Raw genomic sequence first — 17,505 nt, forward strand, 5'->3', positions numbered from 1 at the left:
GCTGCGGTAAGATTTCGAAACCCTTCATCACCACTGCTTCAATGAACAGCGAAAAATACACCAAGGAGTGTTTACAAAAACGACTTCTACCCATGATTCGAAGCCACAAGGATCCTGTTGTCTTCTGGCTAGATCTTGCTTCTTGCCACTACTCTAAATCAACGGTGGAATGGTATACTACCAAAAATGTCACTTTCGTCCCAGAAGACATGAATCCACCAAATTGCCCACAACTTCGACCAATTGAGGAATTTTGGGCATTAACGAAGGTACATCTTAGAAAACATGTCTCGGCAGCCGAAACCATTCAACAGTTCGAAAAAGATTGGAAAAAAGTGTCAAAACTTGTCGCCAAGACTTGTCTGTACGGAATTAAATGAGGAACGTTCGCAAGAAGGTGTGCCAACTAGTTTACGATGGCTAAGTAGCAAATGTTGAGAATAATATTCTGTTGTTGTAGTCTAATATTATCAGTATATCGAATAAAATTTGAATATCTAACACTTGTGAATTATTTACAGCGAAATCAAAGTGCGTTCGTACTTTCTGGAACAGTCTTTAGAATATTGAACTGATTTGTTTAGTATAGAAGTTTAGAACTTGTATGACAGCGAACAATACTAAAAGTAAGAAATCATGATTCATTATCAATGTAATTAAATTAATGGAATATATTGCAGGAATTTATAATCATCCTCAAACCGTAATAAAAAGGAGACTCATAAAATTTACAAATTTATTTCTGTCGTGCGACAGCTCAGGTTGGTGTTATCTCAATCGAACTCCGATGACCCATTTCGTATACAGAGCAAATCGTGTATTAAGGTCCCCGTTCCATCGACTTTAAAGGCCAGTTTTGTCAGGATCACCGGCAATGGATCATTTTATGTTCAATGTGGGAGAAGCTGAGAGTTTTAAGTTGATTACTGTTTGTTATAATCTGCACGGAACCGCAAAACAACCTAATTTTAATTACATTCCACCCAATTTGGGAGTTCCGTTCAATAACCTAAAGTGGCTCTAGGTAGTTTCAGGTTGACACGGTTCACTTAATTTTAGCTTATTGAACGAAACTTTCGCTGTTGGGTGGATGTGCTCTTTGTATATTGACAACAATGGAAGGAGCGAATGAAAGAAAAGATTTAAAAGAACTTAAAATTAAGTAAAAAGAAGTCAAATAATAGGTACTTTTTATTTTCCGTGTGTATATATATGAAGTGCGCCTTCCCTTTTGTCCTGGCAACGTTGGCCGATAGGCTTTTCAAATTCACAACAGGGATCCACAAAACTTTGAACGCGTTTTTCTCGAAAGCAAAATTTTTTTTCAAATTTTGCACAAATTTTCTACATGTAATATAGTAGACCCCAACGTTTTCCTTTTTGTTGTTTGGTTCTTTGGGGACCTACAAAACGGCGGATTTTTTCATGAAAAATCGAAGTATTGATTTTGAACAACCACAAAAAATTTAAAAAAAATTAAAAAATCGAACAGATGCGTTCGGGTCTAGAAAAACATCTGCTCTATCTATGATGCTTTGATTTGTTGACATCTGATCAGTCTGCGCTGAGATACAGTGGACACCGCAAACCATGATTATTAAGAACCGTTCTCAAAAATACCTCTTCATCGACTTATTCCTCAATATTTTTCCACGAAAAAATTAGCAAATGTTGTTCGAATGGTGTAATCTCAAAAAATATTCTTTTGAAAAAATCATCGCATTAATTATGGTTTCGGCTTTAGCGGTCTGTTAAATAAGAACGGCTGTTATATACTGCCCGACCAGTGGTCGAAACGTCGGGCAGCATATAACAGCCGTTCTTATTTAACAGACCGCTAAAGCCGAAACCATAATTAATGCAAATATTTGTACGGTCGACTAAACATCTTTCGAAAAAATCGTCGGAAAATTTTCAGCCCCATGGGGTTGTTCGTGCCATTGATGTGGAAAAAGTCAACCAAAAATTCTAATGATCTACAATCAAACAGTTCAATCAATCGTCACACTTTTAAATCCGCAATTGCACGAGAGTCTGCCTAAATTGATCTTGATTAAGAACCAACATTGTTGTTTTATAGCCGACGAAATTATACCAATATCCCAAATGTATGCAATTTTATCTTTGTACATACCTGCGATACGATTTTGATATTAAAGCTTCTCTTCGCTAAGCTTGTGTTCAAGTTTTGTATGCAAGAAGTTATTTTTATAGCGTTAAGTTTCACTACCATTCTGCGATTTCGGTTGAAGCGATAAACTTTTTCTAATTATCAATCGAGTTCATCTTATATAAATTAGAAATTAATCTTAACCACTCAAAATTTACCCTGGGGTAGATGTCAATTTCTGAGGCGAAAACGACATAACATGTGATTTCATCCGAACTCGCATCACACAAGATCAGAGCATACCAAGTGAAGCTTCGAATCGTTTTATTGCACTTTTTGTCTTGCGGTCTAGCAACAACCTACCTCTAGCATGCTACGCGTAGGACTGAAACGTTAGCTATAATTCCGCTTCTATTCATAGATTCGCGTGCTTCCAACAGCTTCGCTCTTGCACCCATTGATCAATCAGAGCGATGCTTTCCCTTTGTTATATCGCTTACACCTTCAAAACCGTCGTCTATGGCAGGAAAATCCGATATGCCGGAGATTTTTAGCAGACAAAATAGGACACTGCTCGCTACTAATCAAAATTTCAATCATTTATAATTGAAAATACGTGGCTTGATACATTTAAATCGAATCGTAGAAATATTTCAAATCAAATAATGAAATAATATTAATAATTGATACAAAATATACTGAGCTGTTAGTGTTTAAAACCTGACAACATTTCTACGTGTATTTTTCCTTGAGCTTCTAATTTGCACCCCTATATAGAAAATGAAGATGTGTTCCACATCAAAAATTTCAGGATGACACCAAATCTCGACGTTTCATGCATTTCTAAGCCAAAACAAGAAATCCGCATAACATTGAGAATCCACGGAAAAGAAACGCGTAACTTCGGAAATCCGCGGAAAAAAACCGCGTAACTTGGGAAATCCGAACCGGAAGTCGTATCAGAATGAAATAAAATAGCAGGCTACGGGACTATAACACAGCCTAACGGACATGACACTCAAATTATATTCATTAATCATTTTAACGGTCATTTCGAATATTCCTTTAGTTTGGACAGTACTCGCATATGGCATGATGGCGCCACGTTACCCTATCAAAAACATCCTGTCTGTCATCTAGACTGTGTTTATTTCTTTCATTTACCAGCAGAGTTGCCATTTATACAGAATCACCTGTAATGTATTGATTTGTATACGTCCATGCGAATTTCATGCAGGATACAGATTTAACACATATTCTGAGAAAATCGACAAAACATTTTCTTTTTTTTTTTTTTTTTGCACATTTTATCCCGTTACTCTCGTATCGGTAGTTCAAACCGGGTAAAATTCATTACCAATTTAATTATTAATTAAAATTAATCCCAGGTTCGGGTCGGGTACGGGTAAAAGTTTTCTATTTTCGATCGGGTACGGGTTGGGTGCGAGTTTGAAAAAAATACTTACTCGATCATCTCTAATACACATAGACATTCTGCTTATTCGACGAACTGAGTCGAACGATATAATAAACTATGCCCTCCGGTTGCATTGTGATTGCATAGCCTTTCTATATAGGAAAGGCAAAAATTGTCATTTATTTTGGACATTTGAATATGCTTCTACTGAAAACAGAAAATTTGAAAAACTGCTCTTCTATAAGTGACCTTTTTTGAAGATATTTAGTCAAATATGATATTCAAAGGACTTAGGTTCCAGTTGAATTGAACCGTTTCACACTACCTCACAAGTCACACTATACCCAAGCAACCAATAAGCATTAATATTGGCTCTTCTGAACACCAAAAACTCTGCTAGCTTAATATATCTGTTGCAAAACGTTCAGTATTCCGAATTCTGAATACTAGTCTGCATACTAGTCTTAAATAAGAATTATCCATGGTTTTGCAGTGTATTCTACCAAATTAGGCATTATAGCAGTCTTAGTGTTAGTGCGGTGAAAATTTGAATATTCCGCGAGAAAGAAAGTATTTTTATCCGTACTTTGGCGACGTTGTCCCACAGCGAGATCTCACACTTGTAGTCCAGTGAAAAGAAAGTCCATTGGACTATAAACGAAAATTAACTGGCAATATAGCTTGAGTTGCTGTGCCATCGATCGGTGTCATCTCAAGTGAGCTGACGCCACTAGAGGCGTGCAAAACAGCTCATTTTGGTGAACAGCTCCGAACCGATCAGCTCACCAAAGTGAATCGATTCGATGTATCAGCTCATCAGCTCTTTTAGTTTGAACTTAAGGTTCATTTTGTGCGCCGTTTTTCTTATGCACCGGTTTTCTTTCATATGCATGATCGAAATTGAATCACTGATTTGCAATGATGCAATGAATGCAATGCGAATTAGTTTATCTTTAATTGATGTCGACTAAATTGAATCTCTTAAAGAGCCGAAGATCCGATCAGCTCGTAGCGTGTTCCCTTCGTCATAATGCAGTGAACTGGGTAGCAAATGAGTGAGCTGATGAGCTGCGGTTCTTTTGAAAAGAGCTGTGAGCTGTCAGCTCACTTCAATAATTCGATTCACTGGAACAGCTCAGGAGCGAATTGCCCATCTCTAGACGCCACCCAGACGTTAAAAAGAAGAAGAATTGTTCTGGTATAAACCTATCCATGATGAATGGTAAAAGTCAAAATTGTCAAACAAAATATCAGAAAGACATTTATTCTTATCGGAAGATACGATACACGAAAACCACTGACATTTCAAACGTCTGCTAGAAGCACATTTAACTAGTAAAATACTCCAACTTCGTCTAATAATATTAATAAAAATAACAATGGTTAACATGTTGTTGTTTTTTTTTGTATCTAAGCCTCGCGTCAAAGTTTTGCTCGTGCACCGCAGAATTTCGAACCACTCTCGCACTATACTTACGAAATTGTTGCCATATCAACTGTCACCCAGGCAATATAAGTAGTTGAATAACATTTCTCGATAAACAGGAAGGCTTGATCGGAGGAAAATCGAAAGCCGATGTCCGCGGAAACTTTGTAAACAGTGGGCAGCTGATACAAGTGGAAACCGCACCATTGTCCGAAATGTCACCTGCAAACCGTACTGTCGACTCTTCAAAAGAGTGGTGTTTCCAAATCGTAACGATAAGCAAAACAAGTGACCGGAAATACGCTTGTGGAAGTTATGCATGAAGATGCTGATGAAGTTAGATTATGTGAGACGTGATAATGCAATCTTCGTCAAAACTGACTTCAAACAGCTTTCTGAACAGGAATATTATACAGTAATTGGCAGAGGAAAAGTGTCAGAGATTTTCAAATACAACAAGCGAGCGACGCAAAGGTATATCGTATGTGGCCAACCGACTGTTCCTGTTTCTTTCTTTACATCGCGACTGGGACCATCATCCAGGAAATTTTTGTGTAAAAATGCCAGGCAAGACCAGGTAATTGCTTTTCCTCAATCGACACAGCGGTGCTTTTTTTGTGTTGACCGGATTTGGGTTACAACGATGAATGTGAAGAAGGAGGCTATGCAAAATCTGAGCGAATATATTTTCCAATTTTTTATCAGCATGTCCAACCGAATGAGCACGTCGTTCCACGAGAAATTGGTAGTCTAGTGAAAAGTATCCACTGGACCGAAAACCAAAACTAACTTAGCTAATAAACTTACTTATAACCTTATAACTTAGCTTATAACAGGGCCGCCGAGAGAAAAAAAAATAGGCCCGGGAAATTTCAATTCACTCTATCTTGGAGGATAGAACCGACGACACGACCTGCCACTCGCTTTTAAAACTGTATCGTAAATTTAATTACCCCTCAATAACTCGTAATGTCAAAATGAGATCTTGGTAAATATGTTTGGAACTGGCAACCCAGGTTGATAAACTGTTGCTCCTAGAATAACAATATCCTTGGTTACGTTTGTTGTTCAATTGAAAAAATGGAATAGAACAAAACAATAAGTATTTCACCACGGTTCTATTGTATGTCGCAAAGAAGGAATACGAAATTGCAATTATAAATGTATTATGGGTTTAATTTAAATGGTTAGCTTATATGGTTACCAATTCTACAAAATATCAATAAAAACTCATACAGGGAAAATGACGAAAAATTAAAACGATTAAGACGACTTAGATTAACTTCACCAAGATTCTTAGCGAAGAAGTATTTTTGATGACAGAATTAAAGAAGTATTTTTGATGACAGAATTAAAAGTTTTGCGAGTCATACTTAAGATAATCCATCCTTATTCAAACACTCGGTACTTGTACAAACAGAACATCCATGAACGAGATGTAAAGTAAAATACATTTGCAAAAACTATTTTTAGTTTTTTATTGAAAAATAAATGAATGGGCATTTTACTGCGGTCGGTCGTGTCATAGTAGAATCGATATTTATTCTATGGACAGTTAACAATTTGAGTGAGTAACCGGCTGTATTTTTGGGCTGTTTTATATACCCTCTCTTCATTTTTTATCAGGAAACAATTAAATGGTAACTTCGTCAAATTTTCGAATATATTGATAGTGAAATTCGCAGTCGAAGTTTATGTAGAGCTCCACAGCGAAATCTGGTATATACACAGCTAGATTTCGCATATTTTCTGGAGATTCATATTTGAAAGCTTACTAAATTAAAAAGCTTGTAGGCTCTTCCGAAACACCACCATCTGGTCAAACTGAAATTATATATCTGTTATGAGAAATATTTTAAATAATCTTCAAAACTTCACAGAAGCAATCTTGCGATATTCGAATTCAGACGAACTTTATCAATTTATTTGTTTATTTTTCTAGGGTACCTTGGTAACTATGTTGTAGCAACCAGAAGTGTTGTTTAAGAATTTCATTTTTATTATTAACAAGGGGTCGCTTTATTTGCGGTAACTGGCGGTAAATCGCTCACGAACACATTTTATTCCGATTCCTTCGGAGTGCCTGGTCGTGTCGTTGATAGAACGATCAAAAGAAAAGGTTCCAAGGTATGTTTCACTATGAGCAATAAAAACATTTTTCCGGGCCTCAATAAATTAATACCAGTAATGAACTTGAAAGAGCCGACTTTCATCAGAATGTGTCGTTTCCGGGAAATACAGATCAAAATAAAACAATAAAAAAATAAACAGAATGCGCGGTTTCCCAGGATAACGTTTCTTTGAAAACACAAAAATGATTGTATTCCACGGAAATACATCCTTCAAACGAAAAGTTATTTTAATTATCAAGCGAGTGAAATGAGTTGTTCTTCGAGTCCGTTGTTTTTGAGAGCTATCGAAGAATATCGCCCTTATGCTGAATAACGACGTATTGGTTTTTCGATCGAATCCTAGCTACCTTTGATTTTGCTAGCGTTATTAGGAATAGGAATGAAATACGATCGAAAAAACGACACGTCGTTATTCAGAATAAGGGTGTATGTAATATAATGCTTGCAATTAGACAAAAAGAAAGCTTTGAAAAAAAAATTTGGAAAAATGAAAATATTAGTTTTCATCGCCAGAGTTTCCGATGGAATATACTTCTCAACACAAAATTAATTTCTATCGACCGATGTTAGAAATGACCACGTTTTTGCATCTCAAATACAATATAAAATACTTACATTTCCGGATCAGAATGCAACTACGAGATTAACTTGTCAGTTTTATTTTAAGCAACCTACAAATCATAGACTGCAGACTTGTCATTAGTTACGATATATGATTCACATTTTTACGATACTGTGGTTTATCACCTGAGAATTGATTCCGAATATTGCTTTTTTTTGTCGTAAATACAATTAACTCCAGCGACAGCCAAAATAAAAAGAACACACCGAGTTGGAATTTTACAGGTAATTCATCCTCCTGATCAGCATTTATTATTGGAATCGGTTGACATAAACCAGCTGTTAGTTCTCGATCTTAATACAATTGAACCGTGTATCCAAAACATTCCAGAAAACAATCACTAAGGAATTCACTTGACCTCCTTAACCTGTAGACCAGGCGGCAGCGACTGCTTTAGCTTTTCTGCCTTTTCCTTATCCTGGACTACCAGCGTGTACAAGTATCGGGAGCAGCGGATCTTGAACTTGGTGTTGTTTTCGTTCTTCTTTATCTTGACGGCACGGGCATCCTTCCGGCGAGCCTTGATGAGGAAATCTTTAACTTCTTTAATTTCCTGCGGCATTCTGCAGATATTCACCAAATGTAAAACAAGAATCCATTAGTAGTTGAAAAATCAATTAATTATTACGTTCAACACTCACTTTAAAGCTATATGTTCGATTTAGAACGAAAAAATTCTCCGCTCACGGAACGTGTGCTGTTGACGTTTAGCACAACCCGAGAAAGAAAGGCCGAAGAAACACAAATATGGCGGCGGTGTAATTTCCGGAGAATCTACAGCGACACCTGGAAGAACAAAGAGTAAATATCAAAGTACAGAGTGCGCTCGATTTTAGCACCGCGGTGACACGATTGTCATCTGCATACAATTGGCCTAAAGCCAAAATACTAGGTTGGTTCTATTTCGCTGTCAGAAGCATTGTTACTTTCCCTACAGTACCAACATAAGTAAACTGTTTCGTAAAAATATAATCAAACACAATAAACAAGATTCTATTCATTTTTCGAAGGGAAGCCAATTTACCGATTCTATAGAGAACACAAAGCTTGCCCCAAATACAAATAATAATAATAAATAATACAAATTTGTATTTGCTAGAGCTATATTAATACTTCTTTTGTATTTTCATTTCAAAATTAATATTATAATCTTCCGACCTTTTAAAATCCCCTTTTCAGGTTTCACAAATTATTGACTTATCTTAATCAGGGCTTGTATTGTGAATCCTCAAACGAACGAAGCAACAAAAAACATCTGCTGTGAACACTTTGCTTGACATAGCTGAATGAGAGACCTATATTAGAGAGAAACTGGATGCGTGAGAGTATATGCTACTGAGCAGACCAATTCCCCTTTGCCAAGTAAATTGTCTGTGCTCTCAGTCTCAGTTAAGCATGAACTAAGCAATCCATGAGCAATGTAATGAAATGAAGGGTTCGCTCTCGTTAGTATTGTACGAAAAACACGCTTCACAGTGTGCTACAAGACGCGAAGCAAAGTCATATAGGCAATGTTTACGGTTTATTTTTAAAGTGTAGGTTTACAGAAATCATTTTTAACATAATGTTCGCATTCCAAGACCAAATTTGATCACATTTCAAACATACTTGAAACATTTTATAGCAGAAATTTTGCATTTGAGCACATTTTCAAAACGATCAATTTGTTTCTTGGCAGTTTACACTGTGTGTATATCCTAGAAACACTAAAAGCAATGTTCTTTAAATTATTATTCATCGAAACTAAAAGTTATGAATCTAGTTTCCTCATAGGCATCTACAATATGAGAACCATTCATCAAATGCTAACCTCATGAAGCATAGGTCTCAGCAAGCGGGCATATTCATGAACTAATGAAACAACGAAGCAGCTCTCCTTGATTAGGTTGCGCTGTGAATTCTACCTGACATACGAATGTGTGTCAATAGCACAGATTTGTTAATATTCGATGCTTCAATTTACAAGCCCTGATCTTAATAGTATGAAACACACAAAATAATATTCATACAGGCAGTGGCGTACTGGGAAAAATTTGGAGCCCAGGGCAAAATAAGAGATTTGCCGCCTCTATCGTTGGTTTAGAGAGCAAAAAAAAAACAAAGCAGACAGCGACCTAATTTTGGATAGCTAGTGACAATGAATGATTTCTCCTAAAAAATAGGTAAAATGATTTTCAGTGTAGAAATCAGTAATGGTACACTTTTAATAGCCCCTTGTTCAAAAGCATCGGTAAACATACACTACACTGCTAAGAATCAACACCTTTCTTAAAATGTTCGTATACAATTCAAGTTTCTAGGCACACTAAGAAATCAAAAACTTCCTATTTGTACTTCAAAAGCGTTAACCATAAATGTAAAATGTGCTATCCATACCCTAATTGAGTGTAACCACATTTTAGTTTGAAGTGCGGACAGGTTGATATCGAAAGGTTGGAACTTAAGAATTGACTTTGTAAACTCATGACAGCGCCCTGTCTCATCACATGCCAGTTTGAAGATTCCGCCTATTGATGCACATATGTCTTCTCGTTATTTTTTATTTTCCCTGACTATTGCGGCAATAGCAAGTGTCAAACATATTAATAAAACTTTAAAACAAAATTGCTACAGCAATAAGAACAGTACTGATTGAATAAGGTTCTCGCCCCATATATTGGATATTTTAGACAGAGGGTAAATTCCTATTTATCGATTTTTTTTTCAAATATGTATAATTCACAATACGTTGATACTTTCAGATGACGGGTAAGTTGAAGATGACGTGAATAAGGTTTTAGAATTCTTGAAAAGAAGGGGTCTTGTGGCTGTTGATGAAAACACGAAAGAAATATCGTTAGTATTTTCGGTAGTTTCTTATAATTTGTTTCACAGGACAAGGGAAGCGCGAAGAGTCAAGACAGCGATTCAAATGTTAGTTCAAAAATTCGGCGTAGTTGATGGTTCATTAGCTCATAATTCCGCCTTTTCGTTTCAAGTCACACAGGCTCGAGATTAAATTGCCTTTATTCATTGGTAAAATGCCTTGCTGGTCAATAGTTGTAAGCTAAGTTGATTTTTTGAGAAGAGAATGATTTCTATAATTGACTATTAAGTGACATTGTTGAAGTTGTAAGTAGAATAATATATATTTTATAGAGCACACACATGATTTTGTCGTGAATACGACTTACTTTACTATGGGGTGCCTTTTCAAAATTTACCCTCTGAGAGAGTGATAAGTTTTTGATCGTGAATATCTATTGTTGTATCTAATGAATTAACATAATTCTTGCGACATGCCATCGGAAATATGATCACAATTTTATGATAAAATTTTCAGTTTTGTGACATAATCTCAAATAGTTCAAAATTAAATTTTTCTGAAATATTTGGTATAAACGAGTATCAAAGGGGATAATTCATAAAGCGCGTTTGCCTTGCTCGTATTTATAAAGCTCATAGCTCAGTGATCTGTGAAGGGATTTATATAATCTAACTACCAATAGAATCGAAATTTTTCAACTTAAACATGTATAGCAACAGCGTTGAAGTATTTCAATAGTACACTATTGAAAAACCTGTCTCATTTGCTCCATGTCAACACCAGCCAATCAGAACGCGTTGAGTTCCTCAATTTGGTCCTTGTGAATGCTAGAAACGAATCCCTACAGCATATTGATAGTTTCTTTCAATAAATTATGGAAATCGGAAATGAAATAATCGACAATAAAATTCTGTATGCGGCTATTTTTATAGCCGTTAGGACCGCCCATTAGTGAAAAAGCTACAAACGAAATCAGGTAGAAACAAGCCTCTCAACAAATCTTGAATCAGTTTGGATTGTATCGCCACTGCGAGCAGATGTGTTCTGTGTCGTCTGCACGCTTTCGACAAGAGCGATTACGTCACAGCTGCCAGTCATTAGCATTGGGAAAAAACAACGGTGGAGAGCATTGCACAAGATCAGCCGTTCTAATGGCTCTAAAAGTTTTCTAAAGAACTATTAGGATTTGTTGTTCGCAAATCGTAGGGAAATATCCTCAGTTCACGGCAAATCAAGAACAGTTTGCTTAGATTTGTGCACTTTTCGCTGTGTGAAATTCACAGTAATCGAGATCAAGTGAAGCTTTCTTTGTTTTTGCGAAAAATGTGAAAAAGGGGAATGCGTGCATAGTTCATACAATTGATATTCGGAAGTGTTAAGTGTTTTCGCTATAAAAAATCTGTACAAATCTGTATTTTTTGCCAAAAATCTGTAATCTGCAAATACAGAATCTTGGTCACAAATTTATCTGAAAAATCTGTAAAATGCAGATTAATCTGTATATGTGGCAACCCTGGTCACAGCTGCCAGTCATTAGCATTGGGAAAAAAACAACGGTGGAGAGCATTGCACAATATCAGCCGTTCTAATGGCTCTAAAAGTTTTCTAAGGAACTATTAGGATTTGTTGTTCGCAAATCGTAGGGAAATATCCTCAGTTCACGGCAAATCAAGAACAGTTTGCTTAGATTTGTGCACTTTTCGCTGTGTGAAATTCACAGTAATCGAGATCAAGTGAAGCCTTTTTTTGCGAAAAATTTTCCAGAGTTTAATGTCGTAGAGAATTACGCAATTTGACTCTTCTGAATGCTGGAAACGAATCCCTACAGCATATTGATAGTTTCTTTCAATAAAATATGCAAATCCGAAATGAAATAATCGACATTAAAATTCTGTATGCGGCTATTTTTATAGCCGTTAGGACCGCCCATTAGTGAAAAAGCTACAAACGAAATCAGGTAGAAACAAGCCTCTCAACAAATCTTGAATCAGTTTGGATTGTATCGCCACTGCGAGCAGATGTGTTTTGTGTCGTCTGCACAGCTAGTTCGCTTTCGACAAGAGCGATTACGTCACAGCTGCCAGTCATTAGCATTGGGAAAAAACAACGGTGGAGAGCATTGCACAATATCAGCCGTTCTAATGGCTCTAAAAGTTTTCTAAGGAACTATTAGGATTTGTTGTTCGCAAATCGTAGGGAAATATCCTCAGTTTACGGCAAATCAAGAACAGTTTGCTTAGATTTGTGCACTTTTCGCTGTGTGAAATTCACAGTAATCGAGATCAAGTGAAGCTTTCTTTGTTTTTGCGAAAAATGTGAAAAAGGGGAATGCGTGCATAATTCATACAATTGATATTCGGAAGTGTTAAGTGTTTTCGTATTCACGACAGTTGACAGTGTCAGTTGTTTTCGTATTCACGACATCCAGTTATGTCTCTGACATTACCCACCCGCCTTTTTTTTTTTTTCATATTCTGTATGCTTATTTTGCATTCACATTTTTTTATTAAAAAAATGGTACTTCAAACTTATATCAAAACATTTTCTCTTAAATTTAATTTGTATGTATATATAGTTTATGGAAATTAAGTGTAACATTTATTGAAATCTAGGAATTTCCATAAGTTTTTAACTATATGCTTGGACATTCGATAGTAATTGTATGATCAATTGCATAAAAAGTGTCAAACATTTGAAATTATTCTGATGTTTTCTTGATGGAATTCAAGTGTAATATCTATGTGTTTCAATATATTTTCATTTATTTGTAGAATACTTTAGTCCAACGTGTCGATTTTTATCAGTGTAATAAAAATCGAAAATTAATTTTTTTTTAAATACATTTCTAGTTTTAGACTCACGACTCGTTAATTATCGACTCCGATGTAAAATAAGTTTGTAGTCATCAATGCTATTTTCAATTGCGTTGGTAATTTTCACCCGAAATTAAGTGGCGGCAGGCCAGAAGCAAATAAATATCGAAACAGAACATGGGTTCGATTTTGTATTGCGTTGAAGCAGCACGGAGATCCAAGACATCCAAGTAGAGATTTCAATGTGTGTAAGTAATTTGAGTAGCTCAGCAGTTGCTTATGGGCTCTTGCGTTCGAACTTCCATATAATGGTAATTAATGCGTGCAAAGTCGTACGCAATGGTGAATTTTAACGGATTTTCACTTGTATGCTTTTCACAGCTTTTTTGAAAAAGTTTGTACTAGCTTAGATATCTGTTCTCTGTGGTTGGAAGATGAGAAGTAGGCACTTTAAGATTCATTTTCAGATTAAATAGAATGTAAATTATTTTCTAAAAAACTATATATATATACTTATCTCTTGATCAACCTAACAATATGCTTGGAAAAAATCTGACACTCCGACACTCCGAAGAAAAATCGGAATAAAAAGTGTTCGTGAGCGATTTACCACCACCAGTTACCATTAATATAGCGACCCCTTGAAAACGACGAAAACTAACTCTTCGTGCAACACTGTTTAAGTTTCTTTGAACTAGTTACCAAGGAGCACCAGAATAAATAAACAAACAGTTTGAAACAGTTGTGGAATAATTCCACATTTCATGATTATTAAAAATCTTTTACAAAAAACTGCAAAAAATAACAATAATTCTATACTTTATGGTTCGTCTTCGACTCGTCAGTATATAACAGTTTATGTTGAACTGTTATGTAACCTAGCAGTTCAACATAAACCGCTAGGCAGACATAAAGTTTCTGCTACTTACAGAACACTTTTTTATTTGCACCGAAGTGCAACGTCTTTACTGTCGTGCCGAACGTAAACGAGTTTCGACTTAACCTGGCGGTGCAAATAAAAAAAGTGCCGCAAAACCAAGAATGTTCTTGTACAGATACATTTTTTATTAAATCTGCAGGCTGGACTTCAAAATAAACGACATAAAAAAGTTGAAACTTTAAACGAGGAATGTAAGTATTTCTGGGAACTTTATGAAAGTGATAAATGTGATAGATGAATATATTCCTTCTGAAGGTAGTGAATAATTTGCGTTGCCGGTACGGTACGCCACTACGAATTACACATTCGTTATGAGACAAGTAGGGTAACAGAGGTATTTTGGCCCACTTTAAGATTGATTTTATTTTGGCCCACTTTGAAAAAATATCCCACAAATGTTATAAAATCTTTGAAAACCCCTTCCGCAATAGGTAATTTAATGTGATTAGCTTCAAATTGATGCAACATGGGTTACTTAACATCGATAAAATCCGATGAAATTGATAAAGTTTGTTAGGTGGGCCAAAATATATGAAGTGGCCAAAATACCTCTGTTACCCTACTCCAGAAGTATCGAGAATACAACGCGCCATTGACTTCAAAGCGACATACGACACAATCTCTATGGCAGATTATGCAGCTATGGCAGATCTCTGAAAGAATAAATTTAATACCTGCCAGCGGGCCAACTACACTCAGATTCCGTTTTAAGTAAGAATGTTTTGTTTTTCTTTACATTCCATATGTGATTACCAAGGCTACTGGTAACTGTTTTTCAAAATCAATAATTTAGCAACTTGTGTTGCCAGTTCCAACATTTTTTCAAGCGATTCCATTTTGACATTACCAGTTACTGAGGGGTAGTTAAATCTGCGATACAGTTTTGATAGTCGAGTGGCAGGTCGTGTCGTCGGTTTATCTTGAAACCGTCCATCGCAAGTCCCTGCTAGGCCGCCAAGTTTTCGTGACCATCATCTTTTCCGCAAAGACGAAAACAACGAAAAAGTATATAAGTTCGTTTTTGCTAAATATCTGTGATATTTAGCTGTGAAAGTTGATTTTTTTATGTTTGATTATAAATGTGATATCGTTATGAAAAGTGCGCTGCCAAATTGTAATACTGACTTTCACAATCAATGAAGTGTTGTATTTTACTTCATTTTGTTTACTTTGCTCTCACTGACTTGCTAGCTTTGATGGCCCCGAAGGACTGAGAGGTTGGTTACGATAGCACTAGCTGGAGCGCCTTATTATTACCACCGGGCTGGTCCATCGTGACTCCACAGTATATGTTCCAACTACCATTTACTAAACAAACTTTAATCGTAGGACCCCTCGTTACCATTAACAAATGTTGCACAAAATCCGTAAGATGTCGCGCCTTTCCGGTTGTCATTACAAAACATTTGACAGTTTCCCTGCTGTGTTCTGTTGACATTTTTTTATGTCCCTTATCGTTTCATTTTCGTAGCAGAGCGGACAGACACAGAGCAGTCTCGCTTGAGTCGTGGTTTGCATGTAAGCATTATTTTCGTTCGTCGCTGCATAGCTTTTTCAATTGCAAATGTTCGTGTAGTGTTGATCTTTTTTTTCAGAAAACACGTAGCTGATAGTAGGGTCGCTAACTTATCGAAATTTGCGATGCGAAATCATTGTTGATTTGGACACAAGATCGTGTAACGTCACAAGGCTATTTCCAGATAAAACTAGTGAAATTCGTCTATAAATAGAGTGAAAAGCTTGAATTTTTTGTAGCATTTTCTAACGAATCGTGAAATCATTACGGTTACTGATACAGTGAGATTGTTAAGGTAAGTTCCACCGAGCGATGCTTTTTAATTACCATCTGCCCAAAGGGCCTACTATTGATACCGTAAAGCATATCACAAAGCTCTTGTCAGTCAACGTGCCTAATTTTTCGCTGACCTACTTTCGATCGATTGCATTTGTCTGTATGGGTGCGTGAGTAAAGTTGGTGTACGCGTGTATGTTGTGAGTGGATTCCGTCAAAATGCACGTCCCTTGTAATAAGTCACTTATTCATCAATGAGCCCTACGACGATCCATAGTTTGTTCCGCGAAAAAGATAGATGTAATTTTCCGCTGTGTTTATTACATTACCTGTAGGTTATATGGAGGACGATTATTCGAGTTTAAAGTATAGTAATAATCTTTGAAGTGTCAGTAAAGATATGCACCACAACGGAAAGCAATTGAGTAACATCACATTTTGTGAAACGCTAAAAATCGAGCACTACTTGAACAGGTAGCTCGATTAAACGGATTAAACGTGGCAACAAAATTGTTGGGTTCTACTGTAATTTTATTGGAACAATTAAAAGCTAACATTCAATATGCTAACATATTGAGTTCAAAGTTCACGGAATATCATTAGAACGTAAACTTGTTTACGGAAATTACCTAGAACGAACTTCGCACAGAACCAGCGTTTTCTAATGAGGCAAACTACCTAGTTTCAATGGCTAATCTAGCGCGTAGTTCAACTTGTAGCCGGCGGTAGACCTCACTGCATATGTGCATTGGTTAGCCGTAATTGCATTCGAGCACAGGCGAAAGATCAGAGTAAGACTAGTCGACTAACATGTGATAAGGGTAAATGACGAGGTTTTCATTTGCGACACATCGTAAACTTTACTAGTGGCATCCAATCGCCAACAAAATCGAATTATTGCTATGTTAATTGAGGCGCCAAAATGGCAAATGTATGTCACTGTTCCTAATTTTATCACCTCACGCATTCACCCTAAAAGTGTTGCAACTTTGTTCGATAGTTGCTGATCGTGATTTCTTACTTCACTGCGTTTTGTAACAGCTTGTCACACTCATTCAGGATTCACCAATCAAAATCGTTTTTCTTTGTTAGATTAGCATATAAACAAACCCCGTTCATTCGTAGGCCTTCCAACTTGATCAGCCCTTACAGGGCATCGAAAAGAGCACGAGAAACAGGTTTGTCATCCAATAGCTGCCAACGCTCAAACACAGTTAGTATTTACGCAACATCGGTCAAAGTAAGCAGCAACCATCATTCTAAATCGAAAACAAACCTTTTCGATCCGTTGCCGTCCGTCGGCATCGTCGCGCGTGCTCATCCAACTTCCACACCAGCGTCCAATGTTTGCGGCCAACCCAGCTTGAAGGCTGTGTGACCTCAGGCGCGCATACATCGCGTATAGTCAAGTCAATATATACATGGGAGAATACAAGAGGTTTTACGA

The 17,505-nt window shown here is 36.5% G+C and overlaps 2 protein-coding genes across 3 annotated transcripts in view; one reads left to right on the forward strand and one right to left on the reverse strand.

The window, feature by feature from the left end:
- Nucleotides 1-7,917: 7,917 nt before the first annotated feature.
- On the reverse strand, nt 7,918-8,486 carry LOC131427150 (large ribosomal subunit protein eL38). Its single transcript, XM_058590089.1, has 2 exons — nt 8,349-8,486; nt 7,918-8,270 (listed from the first exon to the last, which is right to left on the reverse strand). Exon 2 carries the CDS (start codon nt 8,267-8,269, stop codon nt 8,057-8,059), a length of 213 nt encoding a protein of 70 aa, XP_058446072.1. The 5' UTR covers nt 8,270; nt 8,349-8,486; the 3' UTR covers nt 7,918-8,056.
- A 7,266-nt stretch (nt 8,487-15,752) lies between these two features.
- Nucleotides 15,753-17,505, forward strand: part of LOC131430427 (carnitine O-palmitoyltransferase 1, liver isoform) — a 63,479-nt gene continuing 61,726 nt past the window's right edge. The window contains exons 1-2 of one of the 2 annotated variants that reach the window (XM_058595420.1): nt 15,753-15,784; nt 15,862-16,077. The gene's annotated coding sequence lies outside the window, so the exon portion shown is untranslated. Of the gene's footprint in view, nt 16,078-17,505 lie in introns of both variants that reach the window. The other variant, XM_058595419.1, reaches the window with a different exon arrangement.

The sequence above is a fragment of the Malaya genurostris genome, chromosome 2, assembly GCF_030247185.1.
Source record: "Malaya genurostris strain Urasoe2022 chromosome 2, Malgen_1.1, whole genome shotgun sequence".
Classification (NCBI taxonomy): domain Eukaryota; kingdom Metazoa; phylum Arthropoda; class Insecta; order Diptera; family Culicidae; genus Malaya; species Malaya genurostris.

Coding starts and splice junctions, on each gene's coding strand:
- LOC131427150 (XM_058590089.1), bottom strand. CDS start 8,269: ATGCCGCAGGAAATTAAAGAAGTTAAAGATTTCCTCATCAAGGCTCGC.